This window comes from Garra rufa, chromosome 22 (genome assembly GCF_049309525.1).
Source record: "Garra rufa chromosome 22, GarRuf1.0, whole genome shotgun sequence".
NCBI lineage: Eukaryota > Metazoa > Chordata > Actinopteri > Cypriniformes > Cyprinidae > Garra > Garra rufa.
In genome coordinates this window covers 35,681,369-35,701,648 of record NC_133382.1, presented here as the reverse complement: position 1 = coordinate 35,701,648, position 20,280 = coordinate 35,681,369, and the positions used below count along the sequence as shown (strand labels likewise).

General features: G+C 34.4%; 1 protein-coding gene across 1 annotated transcript in view; it reads right to left on the bottom strand.

Moving 5' to 3' along the window:
• Nucleotides 1-1,407: 1,407 nt before the first annotated feature.
• tcerg1l (transcription elongation regulator 1 like) overlaps nucleotides 1,408-20,280 on the bottom strand; it is a 42,529-nt gene continuing 23,656 nt past the window's right edge. Inside the window, exons 5-7 of the mRNA XM_073827933.1 lie at nucleotides 6,352-6,528; nucleotides 3,967-4,031; nucleotides 1,408-1,473 (exon numbers count right to left, since the gene is read on the bottom strand). Coding sequence (XP_073684034.1) covers nucleotides 1,408-1,473; nucleotides 3,967-4,031; nucleotides 6,352-6,528 — 308 coding nt within the window. The remainder of the gene's footprint in view (nucleotides 1,474-3,966; nucleotides 4,032-6,351; nucleotides 6,529-20,280) is intronic.

The window sequence follows — 20,280 nt, the reverse complement described above, 5'->3', positions numbered from 1 at the left end:
AGAAAACTTCAAATTAATCTCTAAAATGTTATCTCTATGCCCAAGCAGTGAAGACACTTCTTATGTAAATCATGACCTACTAATGCTGCTGTTATCAGACATAATGTAATTTGCATAATTGTCCCCTTATTCAGCAGCCCAGCTTGTTGAAATTTCAACCTTTGGCTTTTGGTGGGTCACACCTTGTATAAGTCATGAAAACTCCATGAGTGGCATTTGCATAACACAAAATCAAAAGTCCATGCACGTTCTTAAGTCAGAGACAGAATTACAACATGGATTAAAAGTATCAGCGGGAAGTTTTTTTAAAAGAGGTCTCTTATGATCACCAACACTGCATTTATTTGATCAAAAATACAGTACGCCAGTAATATTGTGAAATTATATCTAGTTTAAATAACTCTTTTCTATTTGAATGTTTTTTGGAAATGTAATTTATTTCTGTGATGCAAAGCTGAATTTTAGCATCATTACTCCAGTTTTTAGTGTCAAATGATCCTTCAGACGTAATTCTAATATGCTGATTTGCTGTTCAAGAAACACTTCTGATTATTATCAGTGTTGAAAACATTTGTGCTGCTTAATATTGTTATGGTAATCATTTTTTCTGGATTATTTAATGAGTAGAAATTGTAAATGAACAGAATTTATTTGAAGCAGTACATTATAACTATTAGGAAAACAAGCAAAGGAAGGCTGCAAAAAGTATTGAATAAAATGGTGCGATTATTTGTGCATTAGAGAAAAATATTTATTTCAAAATGAGATTTCCTCTCCAATTCTCCAATAAGAGATTAGATTTTTTTTAATTCAAAATGCAGATTTATTTTCACAAACTTCTTTGATCATATTTACCAAGGGTATGAATAATTGAGCACAACTGTTTATGATGTAAGGTACTGTAAATATGTCTCAGATATTTGTAGTTTTGCTTCTTTTCATTTTTATCTCAGCAGAAAACAAAGTCACATACTCCCACAAAGTATAGTATTCTCACTTACAAGAGAGCATGTCAATCTTTAAGTAGCGAGAAAAACACGTCTTTATGTCTGAGCCAAAAAACAACTTCTCCCACATCAGTATGAGGCATCTAGACATCATGAGCTTTGGGAATTTGGCAGACAACACATTAGTTCAACTTATTGTGCAACATCTCGACATAAATAGACAAAAAGCCTTTGACACAAACACAGAAATAGTTCTGTCTCCATTTACTCAACTTCACGCTGATACCGTTATCCTGCTCGAAAACTTTTCACTCTGTGATATAGGATTTTCGTCATACAATACTATTCCTCTATCATTTACTTGCAGGGAAAAAAAATCGGTTCGGCAACAATGGCATCACATTCAGGGCATCGGTTGAAAGCCTAATCTCACAACACAGATGTGTAGGACTCCTATAATTCAGGCATTTGAAGGGAGCTCAAAGCCGCCTCCATTGGCATTAAAAGACTCCCCATAGCGCTGGCACTAACAGAGACCATGATAAAGAGACATGCACATGGATATAAAGTCAACATCTGCTTTCAAAAACACGCGTCTATTATGACTGGCAGAGTTCAACATCCACAAAACCCCTCATTGGCTCGGTTTCAAAACCTAGTGAGCTGCCTACATAGGCAACATCATAAACATGTTCCTGTCATGAGGGTTGTTCCAAAAGGTAGGCAGCATAATTATTCTAAAATACCTTCCATTTGGCTTGCAAAGGTAGCGTCGCATGAAAAGCATGCACTGGGGTTGCCATGTTGGATGGGAAAAAATGCTATTAAGTTGGCAGACAAAGCAAGAGAAATTGTTTGATGTATATTTACTTATAATTTATTCCGAATCAGAAAGTATTAATAAAATTCCCCTTAAGTAGCACAGGTATTTTGTAGCAGTAGGCACAAATACATTGCATGGGCCAAACACTTGGCCAAAAATCATTAGGAAAATAAGTAAAGATCATGTTCCATGAAAACATTGTGTACGTTTCCTACCATAAATATATCAAAATGTATTTTTTAATTAGTAATGTGCATTGCTAAGAACTTTATTTGGACAACTTTAAAGACGATTCTCTCAATATTTAGATTTGTTTGCACCCTCAAATTCCAGATTTTCAAATAGTTGTATCTCTGTATTTCAAAAAAGTTACCTTTATGACTGGTTTTGTGGTCCAGGGTCACAATGTGCTGTGTATTTTATGCATTTTTGTTGGTTTAGTAACAGATTTATTCATATAGCATTGTGTGTTGTCAAATGCATCAATTATAAATTTAGCTAGTTCTACACAATGAAAATAATGTCATTATTCATCTCAATTTATTTCAGTGTCGTTTAAAGTCAGTCAATAACAGTGTTGCAAAGTTGGTCAATTATGAAAAAAGCTCAGTACAGAAGATAATAGTGTCCTTTTTAAACTCAAGACCTCATTGGAACTCAAGTTCCATGTTACTTCAGTTCAGTAAAGATAGTGTCACTGTCCAGCTCAAGATTTTGTTGTCATTCAATGCAGTGCAGTTGAATCGATAATGCATGAGTAACACCATTTTTATGATTCGCAAACTTGCTGAGTTAAAAGTCAGCTGCCTATGTAGGCTGTAGGCAGCAAGGCATCTGCAGTGTGGCTGAATCAGGGCTCAAATATATGAATTTAAAATGACAAACTTAAAAATTCATTACAAATGTGTATATATACACACACGTTTATATATATTTTAAAGGAGTACATGCGTTTTACATGCACATACTATATAGCCACTGTATATATCATTTTTACAGTATAATATATAATACATAATATGTGACCCTGGACCACAAAACCAGTCGTAAGTAGCACAGGTATATTTGTAGCAATAGCCAAAAATACATCGTATGGGTAAAAATTATAGATTTTTCTTTTACGCCAAAAATCATTAGGATATTAAGCAAAGATCATGTTCCATTAAAATAGTTTGTAAATTTCCTACCGTAAATCAAAACTTATTTTTTAATTAGACATATGCATTGCTAAGAACTTCATTTAGACAACTTTAAAATCAATTTTATCAACATTTAGATTTTTGGACCCTGTCATATCCTAACAAACCATACATCAATGGAAAGCTTATTTATTCAGCTTTCGGGAGATGTATACATTTGACTCCCTTTTGAAAATTGACCCTTATGACTGGTTTTAAAAGAGATTTATCCTGATAACTGTGCCACTTAAATAATGTATTTAGATTTGATAATAATAGCAATTCTCACTATGCACTGGTATTTCTCACTCCATTTGGTGTTTTACATAAGTTACAATCCTTTAACATAGAATTCAAAGAGAGCTGTACACCTCCATTATCTTCCCTCACACAAACTATATGGCAACCATTCCTGCTTTAACTATTAGATCGCAATCAGAATGAATTACAGAGTCATTACAATTCAAATGCAGTGGGCTGATGCTGTGTGAACCAGACATGAAGAGTGATCCAGTTACCACAGCATCAGCAAACATGCATATACATCGTTGGAGCTAAATTAAGAGCCCTGCGGGGTTTGCTGACCTGTTTGCTTTAATGCTGCTTTTGAGGCCTGGCTAAAAGGAAGTAATTCCAGGGGAGGATTCCTGTCATCCATACAGGGCATGTTGACAACCACGGCCACATTTCCTATTGATTCACAGCAGAGAATTCATCCCTCTCACCCACATACAAGACCAGAGCTGAAAAATACATACATTTGCTCATAAAATATATAGATCTGACTCAGACTCATGTACACACTCTTATTGACACACGCGTATGGTTTTTCACCTCAGGCAATGCGCCCGCAAGAGGGACTGAACAAGTTCACTGAGCAGCAGAGGAAGGAAACAGTTAATCAATATGCATGAAGGCAGAGAAAGAGAAAAAGACAGGAAAATAAAAAGGATACGCTTTGTCTATTTCACCAAACGAACGGCCGTACTTCCATTCAGTTCAGTCATTATGCACTGACCCTTGATTTAAACCTGTCCACTTCAGCAAAGTGAAACTCTGACTTCTTAAAGAGATATGGAAATCCTATGGCAAGAACACCACCAAAACAAACTCAGCAAGAAAATGAGTTTTCAAGCAGCAACATTTTTTTGTAATTGCTTAGGGAAGTCCAAACCGACAACCATAAAGTCCTTTAAATTTCCTCTAAAACTCTGCATGAAATCATTGTACGCTAACACGCTAACTCGTTTTTATTAGAATGCACTGTAAAACCTTTCTTTTCATGCATGCTGAGTTTAAAGTGAAGGAAAAAGACAATGTGCTACTATTTTTTGACAAGCCAGGACTAAAAAACTGTGGCATTTGCATAACCAAAGGCATTTGCAATTACAATTCACCAATTAGGACATCAGACGCTTTGTGAGAAAGCAGGCCCTCATTATGAACTCAAGAATCATACCAAGTGGGTCAGGCAAAACAACAAAAAAGCAGGTTCGTTTTCAACCTGAGCCAGAAGAAAAAATGCTGAAACAATGATGAGGAGAGAGATTTGCTGATATAATTTAGTCAAGACAGTCTAGTGCACACCAAACCAAGTATGTAATGTATGGTTTATGCAAAATCATGAGTACATTAATCAAAAACAAACGAATAAGAATAAAAATCCCTATCTATTCACGATTCTTTCTGTAGACTTCATCATTAGGTTGCAAAAAGTGACTGAATCTTTGACTTGCTCAAACATACTGATTCAGTTCAGGTACAAAACATGTATCTGTCCTTACAAGTAAGTTGTTGAATTATTCACTCACCTGAGTCAGTCAACAACGCTAAGGGAATAACTGACTATCTTTAAAAATGAGTCATTAAATCATTAACTTAGTGATTCATACAGTAACAAAATTAGTGACTATTAGTGAGTCATTGAATCATTCATACATCTGATTCATTCGGACACACTCATTCAATCGCGAACTCAACAAGAAACCTTATGAATCATTCAGTCATTTGATTTGTTCAACAACACTGATTTGTTCAGCTTGACTATTCAAAACTGATAATCTGCTCTAAAAGCCTGTATGTACTCTTTTGGTGAAAAAAGTACACGCTTTTGAATGCATAGCAGAAAACTAGACAAGTTTTGGGACATATTACCAAATCATAAATTGTGCCTTAATGGATCACAAAACAGTGAGTCATTGAATTGTTCATGCATCCAATTCATTCAGACACACTCACACTTAATCAGGAGCTAATCATTCAGTCATTTAATTTGTTCAACAGCACTGATTCGTTTAGCTTGAGAGTTTAAAAATTATACTCTGCCCTAAAAGCATGTATGTACTCTTTTTGTGAAATAATGTACTGTACATGCTTTTGAATGCATAGCAGAAAATTGTGCCACAAAGCAGTGACTCATAAAATCATTTACTTACTTATTCAACAATACTAATTAATGTGTAATTTTGTCAAGACAGTCTAGTGCACACCAAACCAAAAATGTAATGTTTTCAAAAAAGTAACTGAATCATTAACTTCTCATCAAACACACTGATTCAGTTCAGGTAAGTCATTGAATTCTTCACTCACTTGAGTGGGTCAACAATGTGAACAATGCTCAGGAATTAAACAACTAATAATCTTTAAGAATGTCCCATTAAATCATTAATTCAGGGATTAATTTAGTATCAAAATAAACGACTATTAGCGAGTCATTGAATCATCCATGCATTTGATTCATTCAGACAAACTAAACAAGCAACATTATAAGTGAGTCATTGAATCATGCATTCACTAATTCATTCAGTAACACCACTACTGTGCATTGTAGGATGTTGGAGCTATGTTGGAGCATTCCAATTATAGTAGAGAGTCCATTCAAAAATGAAATGTTTACTCACCCTCATTTCGTTCAAAACCTGTATGCTATTTTATTCTCTTTGCAAAAATATATATATTTTAAAGAATGCTAGTAACTAAACAGTTTTGGTTCACATTGACTTACATTAAATACAATGAAAGCCAATGAGACATTCTTTAAAAATCTTCTTTTATGTTCCACTGAACAAAGAAAAGCATATAGACTTTGAACAAAATGGATAGTAAATAATGACAGATTTTTCTTTTTTTCTTTTTTGGGTGAACTATCCCTTTATAAACCCATGTGACATGGTTATATCACACCACGTTACTGGAAAAAACATAACTGTTTTGAAAACAGCTGAGCTGCTGTCACTGCAAAAATGTAATTATGTTTATGCATACTATTATTTAGTACTCCCCAAAACTGCAGCTAGATTGAATCCTCTGGGACAGCGGAGGCGTTTGATAGGCGATCACTGGGGATTTTTTTTTTTCATGAGCACAAGGACACCAATGAAAGCATTTTCTGTTTTACTCCTACCTGCGTGAGGTGCCGTCAGAAAGGGAATCTTGATGGGTGAGAGCGAGAGCAGGTGGAGAGGGTGAGCAGAAGAGACAGATGGTCCCTGTGTCACGTCAGAATCCATTGCCATCATGGCTGCTGCTGCCAGAGCGATCCGTTTAGAACTTCCTACTCGCTTAATGGCCACGGGACAACCTGAAAAAAGAAATAAAGATTGATAAAATAAGTGCATTACCGTGCTTTGCAGAATAATACACTGGAGATGACAGTATTTTCTGTTGGCAATTTTAACAAAATGTGCTCAGAAATATTTGTTTTGATGGTTACACTTGAACTAGGATGGGAAAATGGTCCCAGTAAATTCAGTAATGTGAGTCTGTGTGGATTTTTTATTCCATCATGTTGTCTATTTATTGTGGTGTTTATGATTTATCTGTGCACATGACTATTATTTTTAATTCATGTGCCCACATAAACTTTAATCAAATGATACCACAGCATAATCAAATGAGCGTGCAGCAATTAGCAACCAACGATCCATTCAGTACCCAATGGACAAAACTCTGCCATACATTTTTTCTCATTTAAGTTTCAATTGGATATACATTATAAAAGGGAGAAAGGATGATCACAACTTATGCTAATATTGACTTTAAATGCATGATGTTTTAGAGATGTTAATGTTTAAGTTGAAGTCAAAAGTTTACATACACCTTGCGGAATCGGCAAAAATGTTAATTATTTTACCAAAATAAGAGGGATCATACAAAATGCATGCTATTTTTTATTTAGTACTGACCTGAATAGGATATTTCACATAAAAGACGTTTACATATAGTCCACCTGAGAAAATAATAATTGAATTTATAAAAATTACCCTGTTCAAAAGTTTACATACACTTGTATGAAAATGCTGAAAAACCACAGAACTTGTGGGACCTGAAGGATTTTTCTGAAGAACAGTGGGCAGTTTAACTGTTCAGGACAAACAAGGGACTCATAAACAACTATCACTAAAAGAAAAGAAAAAAAAACACAGCTGTGGATCATTTAGATAACAACACAGTATTAAGAATCAAGTGTATGTATACTTTTGAACGGGGTCATTTTTAAAAATGCAACTATTATTTCCTCCTGTGAACTATATGTAAATGTCTTTTATGTGAAATATCTTATTCAGGTCAGTACTAAATAAAATAAAAAATAACATGCATTTTGTATGATCCCTTATATTTTTGGAAAAATAATTAACATGTTGCAAGTTCTGTAAACTTTTGACTTCAACTGTGTGTATTGACTTAATGATTTTTTAATCACAATCTATAATCTGGCTTGAAAAAAACACAATGTGTTACTATAAGAAAGTAAATAGGGTCAGTTTTAGCTTTAAACTATACAGTGTTCCATATGTAGAATAAAAACATGACAATAAAGAGTCCTACAAATAGAGATTTGAACATACAGTATGTGTATTCTTCCCACTGGATGCTGTATGCTGGCCTGTTTTTGTTCTGGAGTTTAATTGTATGCCAGTTTTCACAGGCTTTTGCCTTTGTGTTTCATCGAAGTGTTGAAAGCCTTATCAAATCTGAACACACAATCCCTCACACACACTAATATCTACTATATGTGAGTGCATGAACAAGCCAAACTCTAAAACTGCACATTAGAAGAGATGTGGTTTGTAACTGAGTTATGCAAGCAAAATCAACTTTCATTTATGGTTTTGACAGATCCTTTTTGCAGCAAATGCATGAATGTAATGTTGATGAAGTTACATGGCATTTGCAGTTATGCGTTTTATCAGTATGCGCACTTGCTGGGAATCAAAGCCACGACCTTGATGTTGCTTACAGCAAGATCTACCAGCTCCTTATATCCTAATTCCCATAACATATCATTCATTTCATTTTCTACTCATTTAGTACATGGTTCTGTACATGCCAGAAGTAAAATGTAAAAAAAAAGAAACCTCAACATTTCAAGTTGAATCAATGTGTTACTTGCAGTTTATAATTATATGTGAGCCTGGACCACAAGACCAGTCATAAGGGTCAATGTTTTTGTAATTGAAATTGAATAAACAAGTTTTCCATTGATGTATGGTTTGTTAGGATAGGACAATATTTGGCCAAGATACAGCTATTTGAACATCTGTAATCTGAGGGTGCAAAAAAATCTAAATACTGAGACAATCGCCTTAAAAGTTGTCCAAATTAAGTTTTTAGCAATGCATATTACTAATCAAAAATTAAGTTTTAATACATTTACGGTAGGACATTTTTTTTCCAGCATATAGATTTTTAAAGATCTAAAAATGAAAATAAACCTATAAAGAGCCATTGCATGGAAACTCACATTAACTCGCATTAAGCTTTGTGAATAATTCAGTTGCATTCTGCCACACTGTAAAAATACTTATGTATTCATATATGTTTGTAAATTTAGCAATGAACAACAGATATTGTATTTTATATCATAATCTGTGACTAATGGTCGATAGTTTTGGACTGCCAGATGTTTTCATTTGCACAGCTTCGTGAGATAAGTAATTTTTTCCTCATACAATACTTAATACAATTTTAAATACGTGAAATTTTGAAGTACACTCAAAATGTATTATGTTTAACTTTTCTTTTTATTGTACATAACTTAGAAAATGTACTCAGAACTCAGAAATTACTAATACATTTCACAAATACAGTAATTAGCTTAAATTTTTTTTTTTACACTTTACATTTACTTTTTTTTTTTTTTTAAACTGTGCTATATACATTAAGAGCTGGGGGTGGAAACTTTTTGAATTTGAAGATCATGGTAAATGTCACTTATATTTTGTTCTGGGAAACATGAAACTGTCTTCTGTAGCCTCTGAAGAGTAGTACTAAATGAAAAAATATGATATTTAGGCAACAGAAGAAAAAAGTAGACATCTCCATTCTGAAAGAAAAGAGTCATCATCTCCAAAGATCTAACAAAGGTCTTACAGGTTTGGAATGACATGAGGGTGAGTAATTAAAGCGATAGTTCACCCAAAAATGAAAATTTAATTGTTTATCTGCTTACCCCCAGGGCATGCAAGATGTAGGTGACTTTGTTTCTTTAGTAGAACACAAACAAAGATTTTTAACTCAAACCGTTGCAGTCTTTCAATCATATAATGGTAGTAAAGATCACCAGATCTACACAGAGTTTACTAAAAAGAAAGTTTTTGAACAACTCACTTTCACTGTTTGAGTTTCCGCTCGCGGCCGTCTTGCCAGTCAAGAGGTGTCGATCTCCGAATGTGAGGATGGATAGCTCCTAAAGCATATTTCCATATAAATGCACGGCTAATTCGTTGTTTTGTCGCAAGTGAAAAACAATATTAACCTTCTAGTTGTAAAAAGAGCCTCATATAAGCCTAATATTTCGTCCTATGGAGTCCATTCATTCGCATTCGGAGATCGACACTTCTTGACTGGCAAGATGGCTGCGAGCGGAAACTCAAACAGTGTAAGTGAGTTGTTCAAAACCTTTCATTTTAGTAAACTCTGTGTTCACAAACAATGTTCTCAATGCTCGAGTTCATGTGTAGAGACCCAGGCGATACTTTGAGCAAAGTTCCATGGTGTGTCGAGCCTTCTTAGTGTTGTAAAAATATCGATTTTGATGCGCTCAAATTTATGCCCCTAGTACTCCCATTCACCGGCCACTGAAAACAAAATGAAATCACGGTCAATCTCAAAAACGGCTCATTTGTCGTAATTATGCTTTTAGATATAAGTTTTTCTCGTTTACAGTAAAAAAAAACAGCCCAGGTTGCATTTTGGCAATAGTTATCCTTTAAAACACACGCGCGAGCTGTTGTGTTCTGGTGGATCAGAGGTAAATAATGATATAAATACTGTTTTTTGTACAGGCCGATCGTTTTGTGTCTTAAGACCTCAATGTATCGTCATTAGCCGCAGGGTTTAATTTGGTTTTGTCTGTGTATGTTTTTTTTTACTCTTAAAGATTTGGTAACCATTGACTGCCATTATGACTGAGAGACTGCAACGGTTTGAGTTACAAATCTTTGTTTGTGTTCTACTAAAGAAACATAGTCACCTACATCTTGGATGCCCTGTATTTGATAAACATCATTTTTGGGTGAACTATTGCTTTAGGTTTTCATCTGGCTCACTGGTTCAGGGTTTAGAATTTTTGTAGATCTTTCTGAAAAGTCTTGGAAAGAGCAAAACAGGAAAAACGAGGCAGCTCAAAGATGGTCATAGTCATGCTCTAAACGCACCAAACTTCACTGTGCTGTCAAAACCACGATGATGATCCATTATTAGTCACCTGCGTGAGCCAACACACATGTGCTCGTCTCATCTCCACCGTTTTCAGCGCCTGCCTCCCCTGAGCGAGGGAAATGCTGTTTAACGAAACCTTGTAGAGATCTTTAGAGTGAGCATGCGGGGTGTTTCTTCCACACTGAGCAGCTCAAACACTTTATCTAATGGTACTGAGTGGGCGGATCAGAACCAACCAGAACAGTTAGCATGCACATGTACCACACTGGAAATCAGGCCACCGGGGAATATATCATATGGAACGGCTCCAGCACATTGACTCTCCCATACTGCGAGAGCGCTTTAAAAGGCAGAAAAACAACAGAGGGTTGGGGGGAAGGAATACTCTGTCATCTGACAGCCCTAGTAAAAGGGTATGGGGACTGCACATTAAACTCTACTAACCTTTTAGCTTGATAGTAATGATAAATGTGCATCTAACCGCTTCACTTAAACACCTAGCTGCTGGAGATGAAGTGACAGGTGCACAGATCACATAAACAATGCATCGTTCATCAAGAGATGCTCTCTGCGGACATGATGTGAAATAGAAACCTTGAATTATACATCCACCGGGGGCTTGTCTTGAAAGCCAGCCCAGCACGCCATGTCACTTAAACAAAGGTAAATCCTCAAAAGTAACAACATTTAGAAAAAAGCACTTATGATATATATATATATATATATATATATATATAAAAAAAACATCTTTCTATATTTTGGTGCTGGGTGCCGCCTCTTGACAGGTTTAACAAAAAGGGAGAAACACTATAAATACTGTGGTGGCCAAAGGCTCCAGGAATGAGGCCATTTTTTCCAGTCTCCAGGGGAGCAATTATTGCTGTGCTCCTTTAAGTGTCCTCAAACCTGCCTAAAACAAGTCCTTGGAATTTATGCTACCATAAGTTACGCTTGAACCACAGCCAATGATTGTTTTGACATCTTCCCATGATAATATACAGTATATCTATAGTGATCCTTCAAGCTACAGAACAAGTTGTCCCAGAAATGTTAGTTTTTTTTTGTTTTTTTTGTTTGTTTTTTTTTGTATTTGTTATATGACTGCTGCATTAAATCTAAAATGGAATATTTTTTTTATTTTGTTTTGATTTTTTTTATTATATATGAAATATTAGTCTTTAGATTTTATTAATTTACTCTTGTCTAAGACATAAACAAAGATAATATACTATAATATTTAAATAATATCTCATGTAACATTTTATTTAGTATATAAATACATTGTAACCTTTTTTTGTTCAAATAAATTATCTGAAAGTTATAATAAATGTAGTAAAATCTAAGGTATTAATGATATTAATTCATTTTATAACAATTTTAGTATTTTTGTGAATATTTTTGTGTATTAAATTTGGCTGCTAATGAAGTTATAATAAATATAAAGGTACTTCTTTACAAAAAGACAACAGTGTCAGTAAAGAGCATGCAACACAATTATGCAAAATAATTTGAAAATATAAATACATTTTTTTAAACAATTTCTGTATTTTTTGTGAACATTTTTTGGCTGCTAATGAAGTTGTAATAATTTAATCAAACTGTAAGGTACTTCTTTACAAAAAGACAACAGTGTCAGTAAAGAGCATGCAATAAAATTAATTTTTTAACAATTTTAATATTTTTAAGAACATTTTTACGTGTTCAATTTGGTTGCTAAAATTTATAATAAATTTGTCAAAACTTAAGGTACTTTACAAAAAGACAGTGTCAGTAAAGAGCATGCAATTATAATTATGCAAAATAATATGAAAATATTAATAATTAATAATTTTTAAACAATTTCCGTTTTTTGTGAATAATTTTGTATACTCACTTTGGCTGCTAAAAGTTATAATAAATGTATAAAAATCTAAGGTACTTAACAATAAGACAACAGTATCAGTAAAGAATATGCAAAATAGTGTTCAATTATTAATTTTTAGGACACGTAAAATGCTAGCTATAAAAATATGAATAATAATAAAATCATAATTTTCACCATAACATTATTTATATGTAATTTTAGATGTGGTGGAAACTGCGGTGTTATTAATGAATAAAACTAAAATTATTCAAATATTTAATATTAAAAAGTATTTATGTTAACTGAAATGAAGCTGGAATATAATAAAATATAAATACTGGATGAAAAAATTAAATGTTGCTTTAAGACAAATGTTAAAAATTGAATAATAAAATCAGGAAAATAATTAAAGCTAAATACAATTAATATTATTATGTACAACATAAATAAACAACACTGTAGCAGATTATAGATTTATACATTGGACTTTGTTAGTAGACAAATTAAATAAACTAGAGGGAGTGTAAAAGTGTTTTAAGAAAAACCCACAAACTTTTAAGAGAAGTTATTTTCAAAAAGTCCACAGGGCTAAAATTGCCAATAGGTGCAGAAACACCCTTGTGTGTGTGTGTGTGTGTGTGTGTGTGTGTGTGTGTGTGTGTGTGTGTGTGTGTGTGTGTGTGTGTGTGTGTGTGTGTGTGTGTGTGTGTGTGTGACATGTTTCTAGCAATCTCTCCCGTCTCTCTCAGGGGGTCTTGTTTCAGAGAAATTGAGCAGAAAGATTCAGGCCAAGACAAGGGTAAATGTAGCGGGAGCCTTCAGCGCTCTAGAGCTGTCCGTCCTGCTGTGGTGCTGAAATGGCGAGTGATTGCACTTATGAAACTTTCGGCCACTTATGTGTGCTTCAGACTACACTGCCATCATCTTGATTCACAAAGAGGCTCAGTGTCGAGAGTCTGTCTCTCTCGCTCTGCTGTCCTCCCACTGTTCCCTCATTTACCTGGTTAACAAACCACCTACTTCAGACCCTCTCTCTGAAAACATCTTATTTTGCTGAATTATGCTATCTTTTTCTCCTAGACCCCTCCTGCAACACAAAGGCCAGATAATAACGCTGAGCACCTCTTTTCGGAGTAAAAGTGGATCGACGGTAACTGCCTGAAGAAGAGGCTTTCAACAGTAATTCATGAAGTTAGTTGAGTAAGAAGTTTGGTGGAAGCATAACAATTTTAGTAAACATGGCATTTGTCAACATGAAATCAAAACACATGCTATTTACTTAAAGGAATAGTTCAACCAAACATGAACATCTGTTATTTACTCACTCTTAATTCATGAGTTTCTGAACCCATGTGGATGCAAAAATATTTTATGCTTTGGCATCCTTTTAAAAGTAGCCTCCATTCACTGCAATTGCATGGAATAGGAACAAATCTTTTTGACTTTTGTAAGCCATGATTAAAAGTGCCAAAAAGAAGGACTGAATGCTGATTTTTGGGTGAGATATTCTTGATCATAATTTGCACAGTTCATCTGCCCACGTTAGAATAAAAAAGAATGTTTGACTTTCAAATCAAAAGTGACTTTAAATGAGCCAAATAAGCTAAAACAATCCAACATGTGTTCATTTCTGTGTCATTTACCACTGACTACAGGTCTAATAACAGTAATACTAAAAAATCTAATAACCATCATCTAACTCTGCTCATACGTTACTGAACTTCCACTGTTTCTTCTGAGCTCTGATAGTTTCATCAACTTTTTCTCTGTTTTCTAACTTTTCCATTGATACAGAGGCTTAAAAATCCCTCAGAGATGACAAACTTGATTTTCACACTAACCCTCATGTTGTGTTCCGATCATTTTCTTTTTTTCCCAAGAATGCTACTTAACGTTATCGCATTGGGCTAAGACTCAATTTAAACTTAAAGGAGGAGTTCACTTCCAGAAGAAGAATGTACAGATGATTTACTCGCCCCCTTGTCATCCAAGACATTCAAGTCTGTCTTTCTTCGGTCGTAAATATATTATGTTTTTTGAGGAAAACATTTCAGTATTTAGAGTTGCATTTAAACTACATTTGGGAAGTTCAAACTCGTGGGCACCATAGAAGTCCACTATATGGAGAGAAATCCTAAAATGTTTTCCTCAAAAAACATAATAAAAAAATAAAGATAAGAACATCTTGGATGACAAGGAAGTGACTGACTGGCATGACTGGCCAAACATTACTGGCCTACAGAAAATTGCTTGTACATTTCTCGTTACGAAGTATTGGATTAAATCTTTTTTTCATCAGCTTGTTTTCTTTCAGTTAGCATTGGTTTTCAATTTCTTTTTGGAACTGATGGGTTGTCGGCCAAACTGATATGAACTTATGCACCTTAGTTTTTGAACGAATATTGCCAGAATTATCTACAAATGATTTTTTCACTCAAATAGAGAAATAGACACATACGCTCAGATCAATGACACCTACGAATAATCAGCTCCAAAATGAAATCCAAAACCTGTGCTAACTAAAAGAAAACAAGTAAAAAAAAAAAAAAGATTAAATCCAAGACTGAATCCAAGCAATTTCTAAAAGGCCGGCCATTTTTGACCAGGAACACCAAATTAGGTACAGGATTTTCAAACAGCACAAGGGATAATGTGAATCAAAAACAACACTTGAGCATAAATATTGGTTTATCGGTGTATGACAAAAGGCAGGAGAAGGTTTTCAATCTCAATCTCTGCTCCAACCCAGTCTCTAACTCATTCATACGGTATCTAAGGCACAAATTCAGTCATGTTTGGCACTGCGGTTAGTGTTGGGATCTTCAAAATTAAAACCCAGGTAGGGTTAGGGGTCTTTGCTGAGGCAAAATACACTGCTGAGATATGAACAGCTGCCAATATGTATTGATTTGAAATTGTGTTGGTTGGCTGATTTGTCTTAATGGAGGGCAAAAGTATTGCTGCATGCTCTGCATGCATATTTTCAATCAATAAAAATCATTGCATGGACAAGTACGTAATATGCATGCAAATAGCGACTTATGGCATGTAAGTATCAGGCCAAATGAAACTTTGCTCTGACATGTGACTCTGGACCACAAAACCAGTCATAAGGGTAAATTAAACTTTAGATTTAAGTTAGAAACTGAGATTTATACATAGTCTGAAAGCTGAATAAAGCTTTCCATTGATGTATGGATTGTTAGGATAGGACGATATTTGGCTTAGATACAACTGTTTGAATATCTGAAATCTGAGGGTGCAAAAAAATCTAAATATTGAGAAAATTGCCTGTAAAGTTGTCCAAATAAAGTTCTTAGCAATGCACATTACTAATAATAAAGTACGTTTTGATATGTTTACGGTAGAAAATGTATTAAATATCTTGATGTAACGTTCTTTACTTAATATTCTAATAATTTTGGCATAAAAGAAAAAAATCAATCATTTTGACCCATACAATGTATTATTGGCTATTGCTACAAATATACCTATGCTACTTAAGACTGGTTTTGTGGTCCGGGGTTACATATATAGTGATGAGACCAGGTTGCTTTCTCATCCTAGGCTCACTGGAAAAACTGTATGTGTTTCGGTTTACATTTCTGCAAAAGTGTCTCTTACATTAGGATCACAAATGTGCACGCAAAAGTCAAAACTCAAACCTTTCTCGTTAAAAAATTTCATCTATAGACCATTTCAAGGATGTAAACAATAACAAGCGCGTTGGAACGTTACTGCGCATGTCCGGTCCTGAAACATTTCCGGTAGCGCTATTTCTCCGATCTGTCAATACGAACACATTCTTTTAAAATCTAGCGAAAAAGCTAGTTAAGGTAAAAAAGCTGCTCATTAACTAATCGATGCTGCGTGCGTGTACACGGGAGATTGCTAAAAGCATATCACATGAACGGAAATATTGTGAACATTTATTCGTACAATGGATGTCATCAGTCTGAAGCAAGCAGTGCAACTTACTTCATGTTTTGTCCCCAAGATATCCGGAGGTTGTTAGTGATTAATTTACTTGCATTGCGTGGTCAGTCTGTATTTCTGTTTAAATATTTGTTTTCATTAGTACATTACTTTTCACAATACATATCGTTCCAAACAACGCTAAATGTATGCTATTAAAACTAAGCGCTCGATGCTATTATTACGTGTTGAATTCATTTCAACATGTGTTCAACGTTAGTTTGGTCAAGTTTGTTGCTGTGGAACAGAGCAAGTGGAGGGTATGAATGCTCCGAGTCATCATGTGATCACAAATAAACAAGATTGTCGCAATTCAATGCTGGCTAACGTGTTTTACATAAACCTGTATATCTGCAGATTAATAAATGCACACATAAAGCATTCATATATGTTTTTATGCACGTATTTACTGTTCACACCCACACAAATTTTATATATATATATATATATATATATATATATATATATATATATATTCATTCATGTGAAAATGAATACTGGTGTAATGTAAAGGCTGATGCTAATTCAGCTTTGCACAACATATTTTTTTATAATAGAAATCATTTAAATAATTAATCATGTTAATAAACATAAAATACTTATTTCAAAAACATAAAAAAAATACTTTGTCCAAACTTTTGACCAGTACTGTATATAAACAAAAAGCATTCTCTCACTTTCAACTGTTTTTATTTCCAGCACATGTATTGATATGTAAATATTTGTATGAACATAAAATGCTTCAACAAATGAAACAACAACAACTGAAACAACATTTGAACTGAAATGGAGTACAAAGGGGGAACAAATGTCAAAAGCAGCAGTCTGTATCCGGCCTGGTCATCAGTCGCTTTAAGTACTACACTAAATTACTGAATACTACACTCAAGTTCTCAATCACATCTGGGTGTTGATATGGTCAGATGTGGTTTGTCACTGCAGGATGATCAGCTGTCCTTGGGTGTCTACAGATGATGGCTCTCCTTACACTGCCTTCTCAGATTTGGTGACCCTTCTGTATTTCTGCAACTGTTTACATCAGTTTAGAATACTTTCTAGAAAACAAAACAAAGGATATTAGCCATCATTATGAAAATGTATATAACATTTAACCAATTCTATGGGAATTACAGGGAGCTAACAAATTTCAGTATTACACTGTATTGTCAGATTTAGTGACCCTGCTGCATATTTACAACTGCTTACATCAAAATGCTTCCTAGACTAAGAAACAAATGATATTAGAAATCACCTGTATAAATTTTGTTTACATTATATAAGGATAAAAGTAGAAAAACAATTATTTAATATAATGCACAATATAAAAAAAAAATAATGCTATTATTGCTTAATACGTCATTACATCTTGGAATTAACATTACCAAAGCTTATGTGATGGAAAATAATATTTACCATAAACATTACGTTTTGTAAACTACTGCCGTTAACTGTTAACGTTACACAATACGACATTCACGTACTTTCATGTTACTCACTGCATTTGTCAACTGACAAAATAACTAGACGACTAATATGAATTTAACCCACATAACACTTAGCAATAAAACAGAAATAAAAAACTTGCCTTTTTTCATTAACGTTACACACGAAAGCTAGATGCATATGTAAACAATGACAAAATGCTACTTTAAATTATACGGCATCATACTTGAAGAGTTAACGTAAAGATATACAAATAAACTGATTAATTAAAAACGATATTTACTTGCCTGAATCGAAATGTGCGCTGTATATCCTAGAGTTGCTTGTTGTTATCCAGCCTTCTCCTTCACTGCCGCAACACGGGTACGTTTCGCGGAAATCTACCGTTAAACACGTCTCAGAATGTTAGTACCGCCCCAGAGGGAGCACACAACCACCGAACGACAAGGATCTAATTTTAATTTAGACATTTAAGCAGGATGTTTGTATATATATGACCGCAATCCCACTGTTCATAAAGCGCTTCTCGCCATTGTTTTGAATGCGCTGGACCACTAACCGGAAACGTCCTGGGACCAACGACGTCACTTCCTTAAGCCGCCGAATAGCGCTTGAAATGGTCTATATCAACAATTGTCCTATTTGTGTCTAATTTTACTTCCAAGTACTTTTAGAGTAAACATCTGCTGAGATACTTAAATTACCTCCTAAAGAACTGATCCCAGGCTCACTGGAAAAACTGTATGTGTTTCTGTCTACATTTTTGCAAAAGTGTAAACAATACCTATATTTACAGTACATTTCACTGCAGGTTCCAGAAAAAAAAATGAACACTAGAAATAGTAAATGGAAGACTATTAATGAATAATGGTTTATTTTACTTATGTATTGGTATGTTTTGTATAGTCACATTTAACTTGAATTAAACACTACTTAAAGCTATATCTGCAATGGAGAAAAATGTATATAGCTTCCAGCATCTCTTGTGGACCTCTCATCTGAAAAGTACAGCAAAATATACCCAGAGCAATATATTTCAGGTTTTGCAGAAATGTAGGCTGTCATGTGTTTTCAATGAGAGAAAGACTAAATTAATTCGATAAATTCAAATGCATTTCATATAAAAACCAACTAATAACATCTCTCACATTAGGATTACAAATGTGCTCTCAAAAGTCAAAACTCAACCATTTCTCATTAAATTATTTCATATATATCAACAATTGTCCCATCTGTGTCTGATTTTACTTCCAAGTAGTTTTAAAGAAAACATCTGCTACTTAAATTAAACATCATAAAGACCTCCATTATGTCTCTTGAATAATAAAAGTCCAAACATTCAATACAATTCCTGCGGGTTTGGTTGATGTGCAATACGGCTTGCTCAAGACAGCGTTCAACAGATTGTGCCCTTGGAAATGACCTAAAAACTCTTTTGTAGACATTCTTTCATTCATTCACATCCTGGAATACACCAACAAAGTGGAGCTCCACAGTGTATAATTAGTATTCACACATAGTCTGCAGTGAAAGTGTGTCAGACAAATCAATGTTTCTTATTTCAAATGTGGGAAGAATTCTGTTTGAACTAGCTGGAGTCATATGCGAAGAAGCGTGTGACTGTTGCACTGCGGTGGATTCTTCTGGCACAGCTAAAGTAAACAGAGTTTCTTTCTGATTCATACACATTTTGATGTGCTAGCATGGATGCCGTGTTATTGATTTCAGCCTTTATCTCTAATGAGATCGAAGTATTTTTCAACTTTTCAGTCTTGGTTATGAATCTCACTGTGGCACACAAAAAAAGCATGAAATGTTCCATGTGAAAGTGTTTAAAGCCTCATTAAGGTTCCCATGAGAGCTTCGGCGTGATCCATTCAAGGTGGGCCAAAACGCTTCAGTGCGCACTTCTAAATCGCCTGCTCAACTTTTAAACTCTATTTTCCAGAAGCTGCGTATTTCTTGACAAGGCAACCAGAGTGACTTTTCACGTTCCATTAGGTCCTGTCAATAAGACCAGGCTAAAATTCATGAAGATGAAAAATGAGATTTCGGAGCGGGTCTGTGAAGCAGAGGAATGGTGGGTTAAAGTAAAAATGACTTTTTGGCCTAGAAACCACACTGTAGATCCTGAAAATGCACACAACAGAAAGAGTCCTTCTCAGAAAGCCCTAAGGAACCATTTGAATGCTTCCACCCATTAGATGATAAATGAATGACCGTGAGCGAGCTAAAATAAAGCCTGAACTAGATTGGTTGCCTAAATCACCTTTATTTGGGGACATGTTTTCCATTTCCAATTTTATATTCATGAATTGCTACAAAACACATCATGTTCAGACTGACTGGCAAGTTTAATTAAAAAAAAAAAATACTGGAACCATTTTCATGTAAATTTCTATACAAATT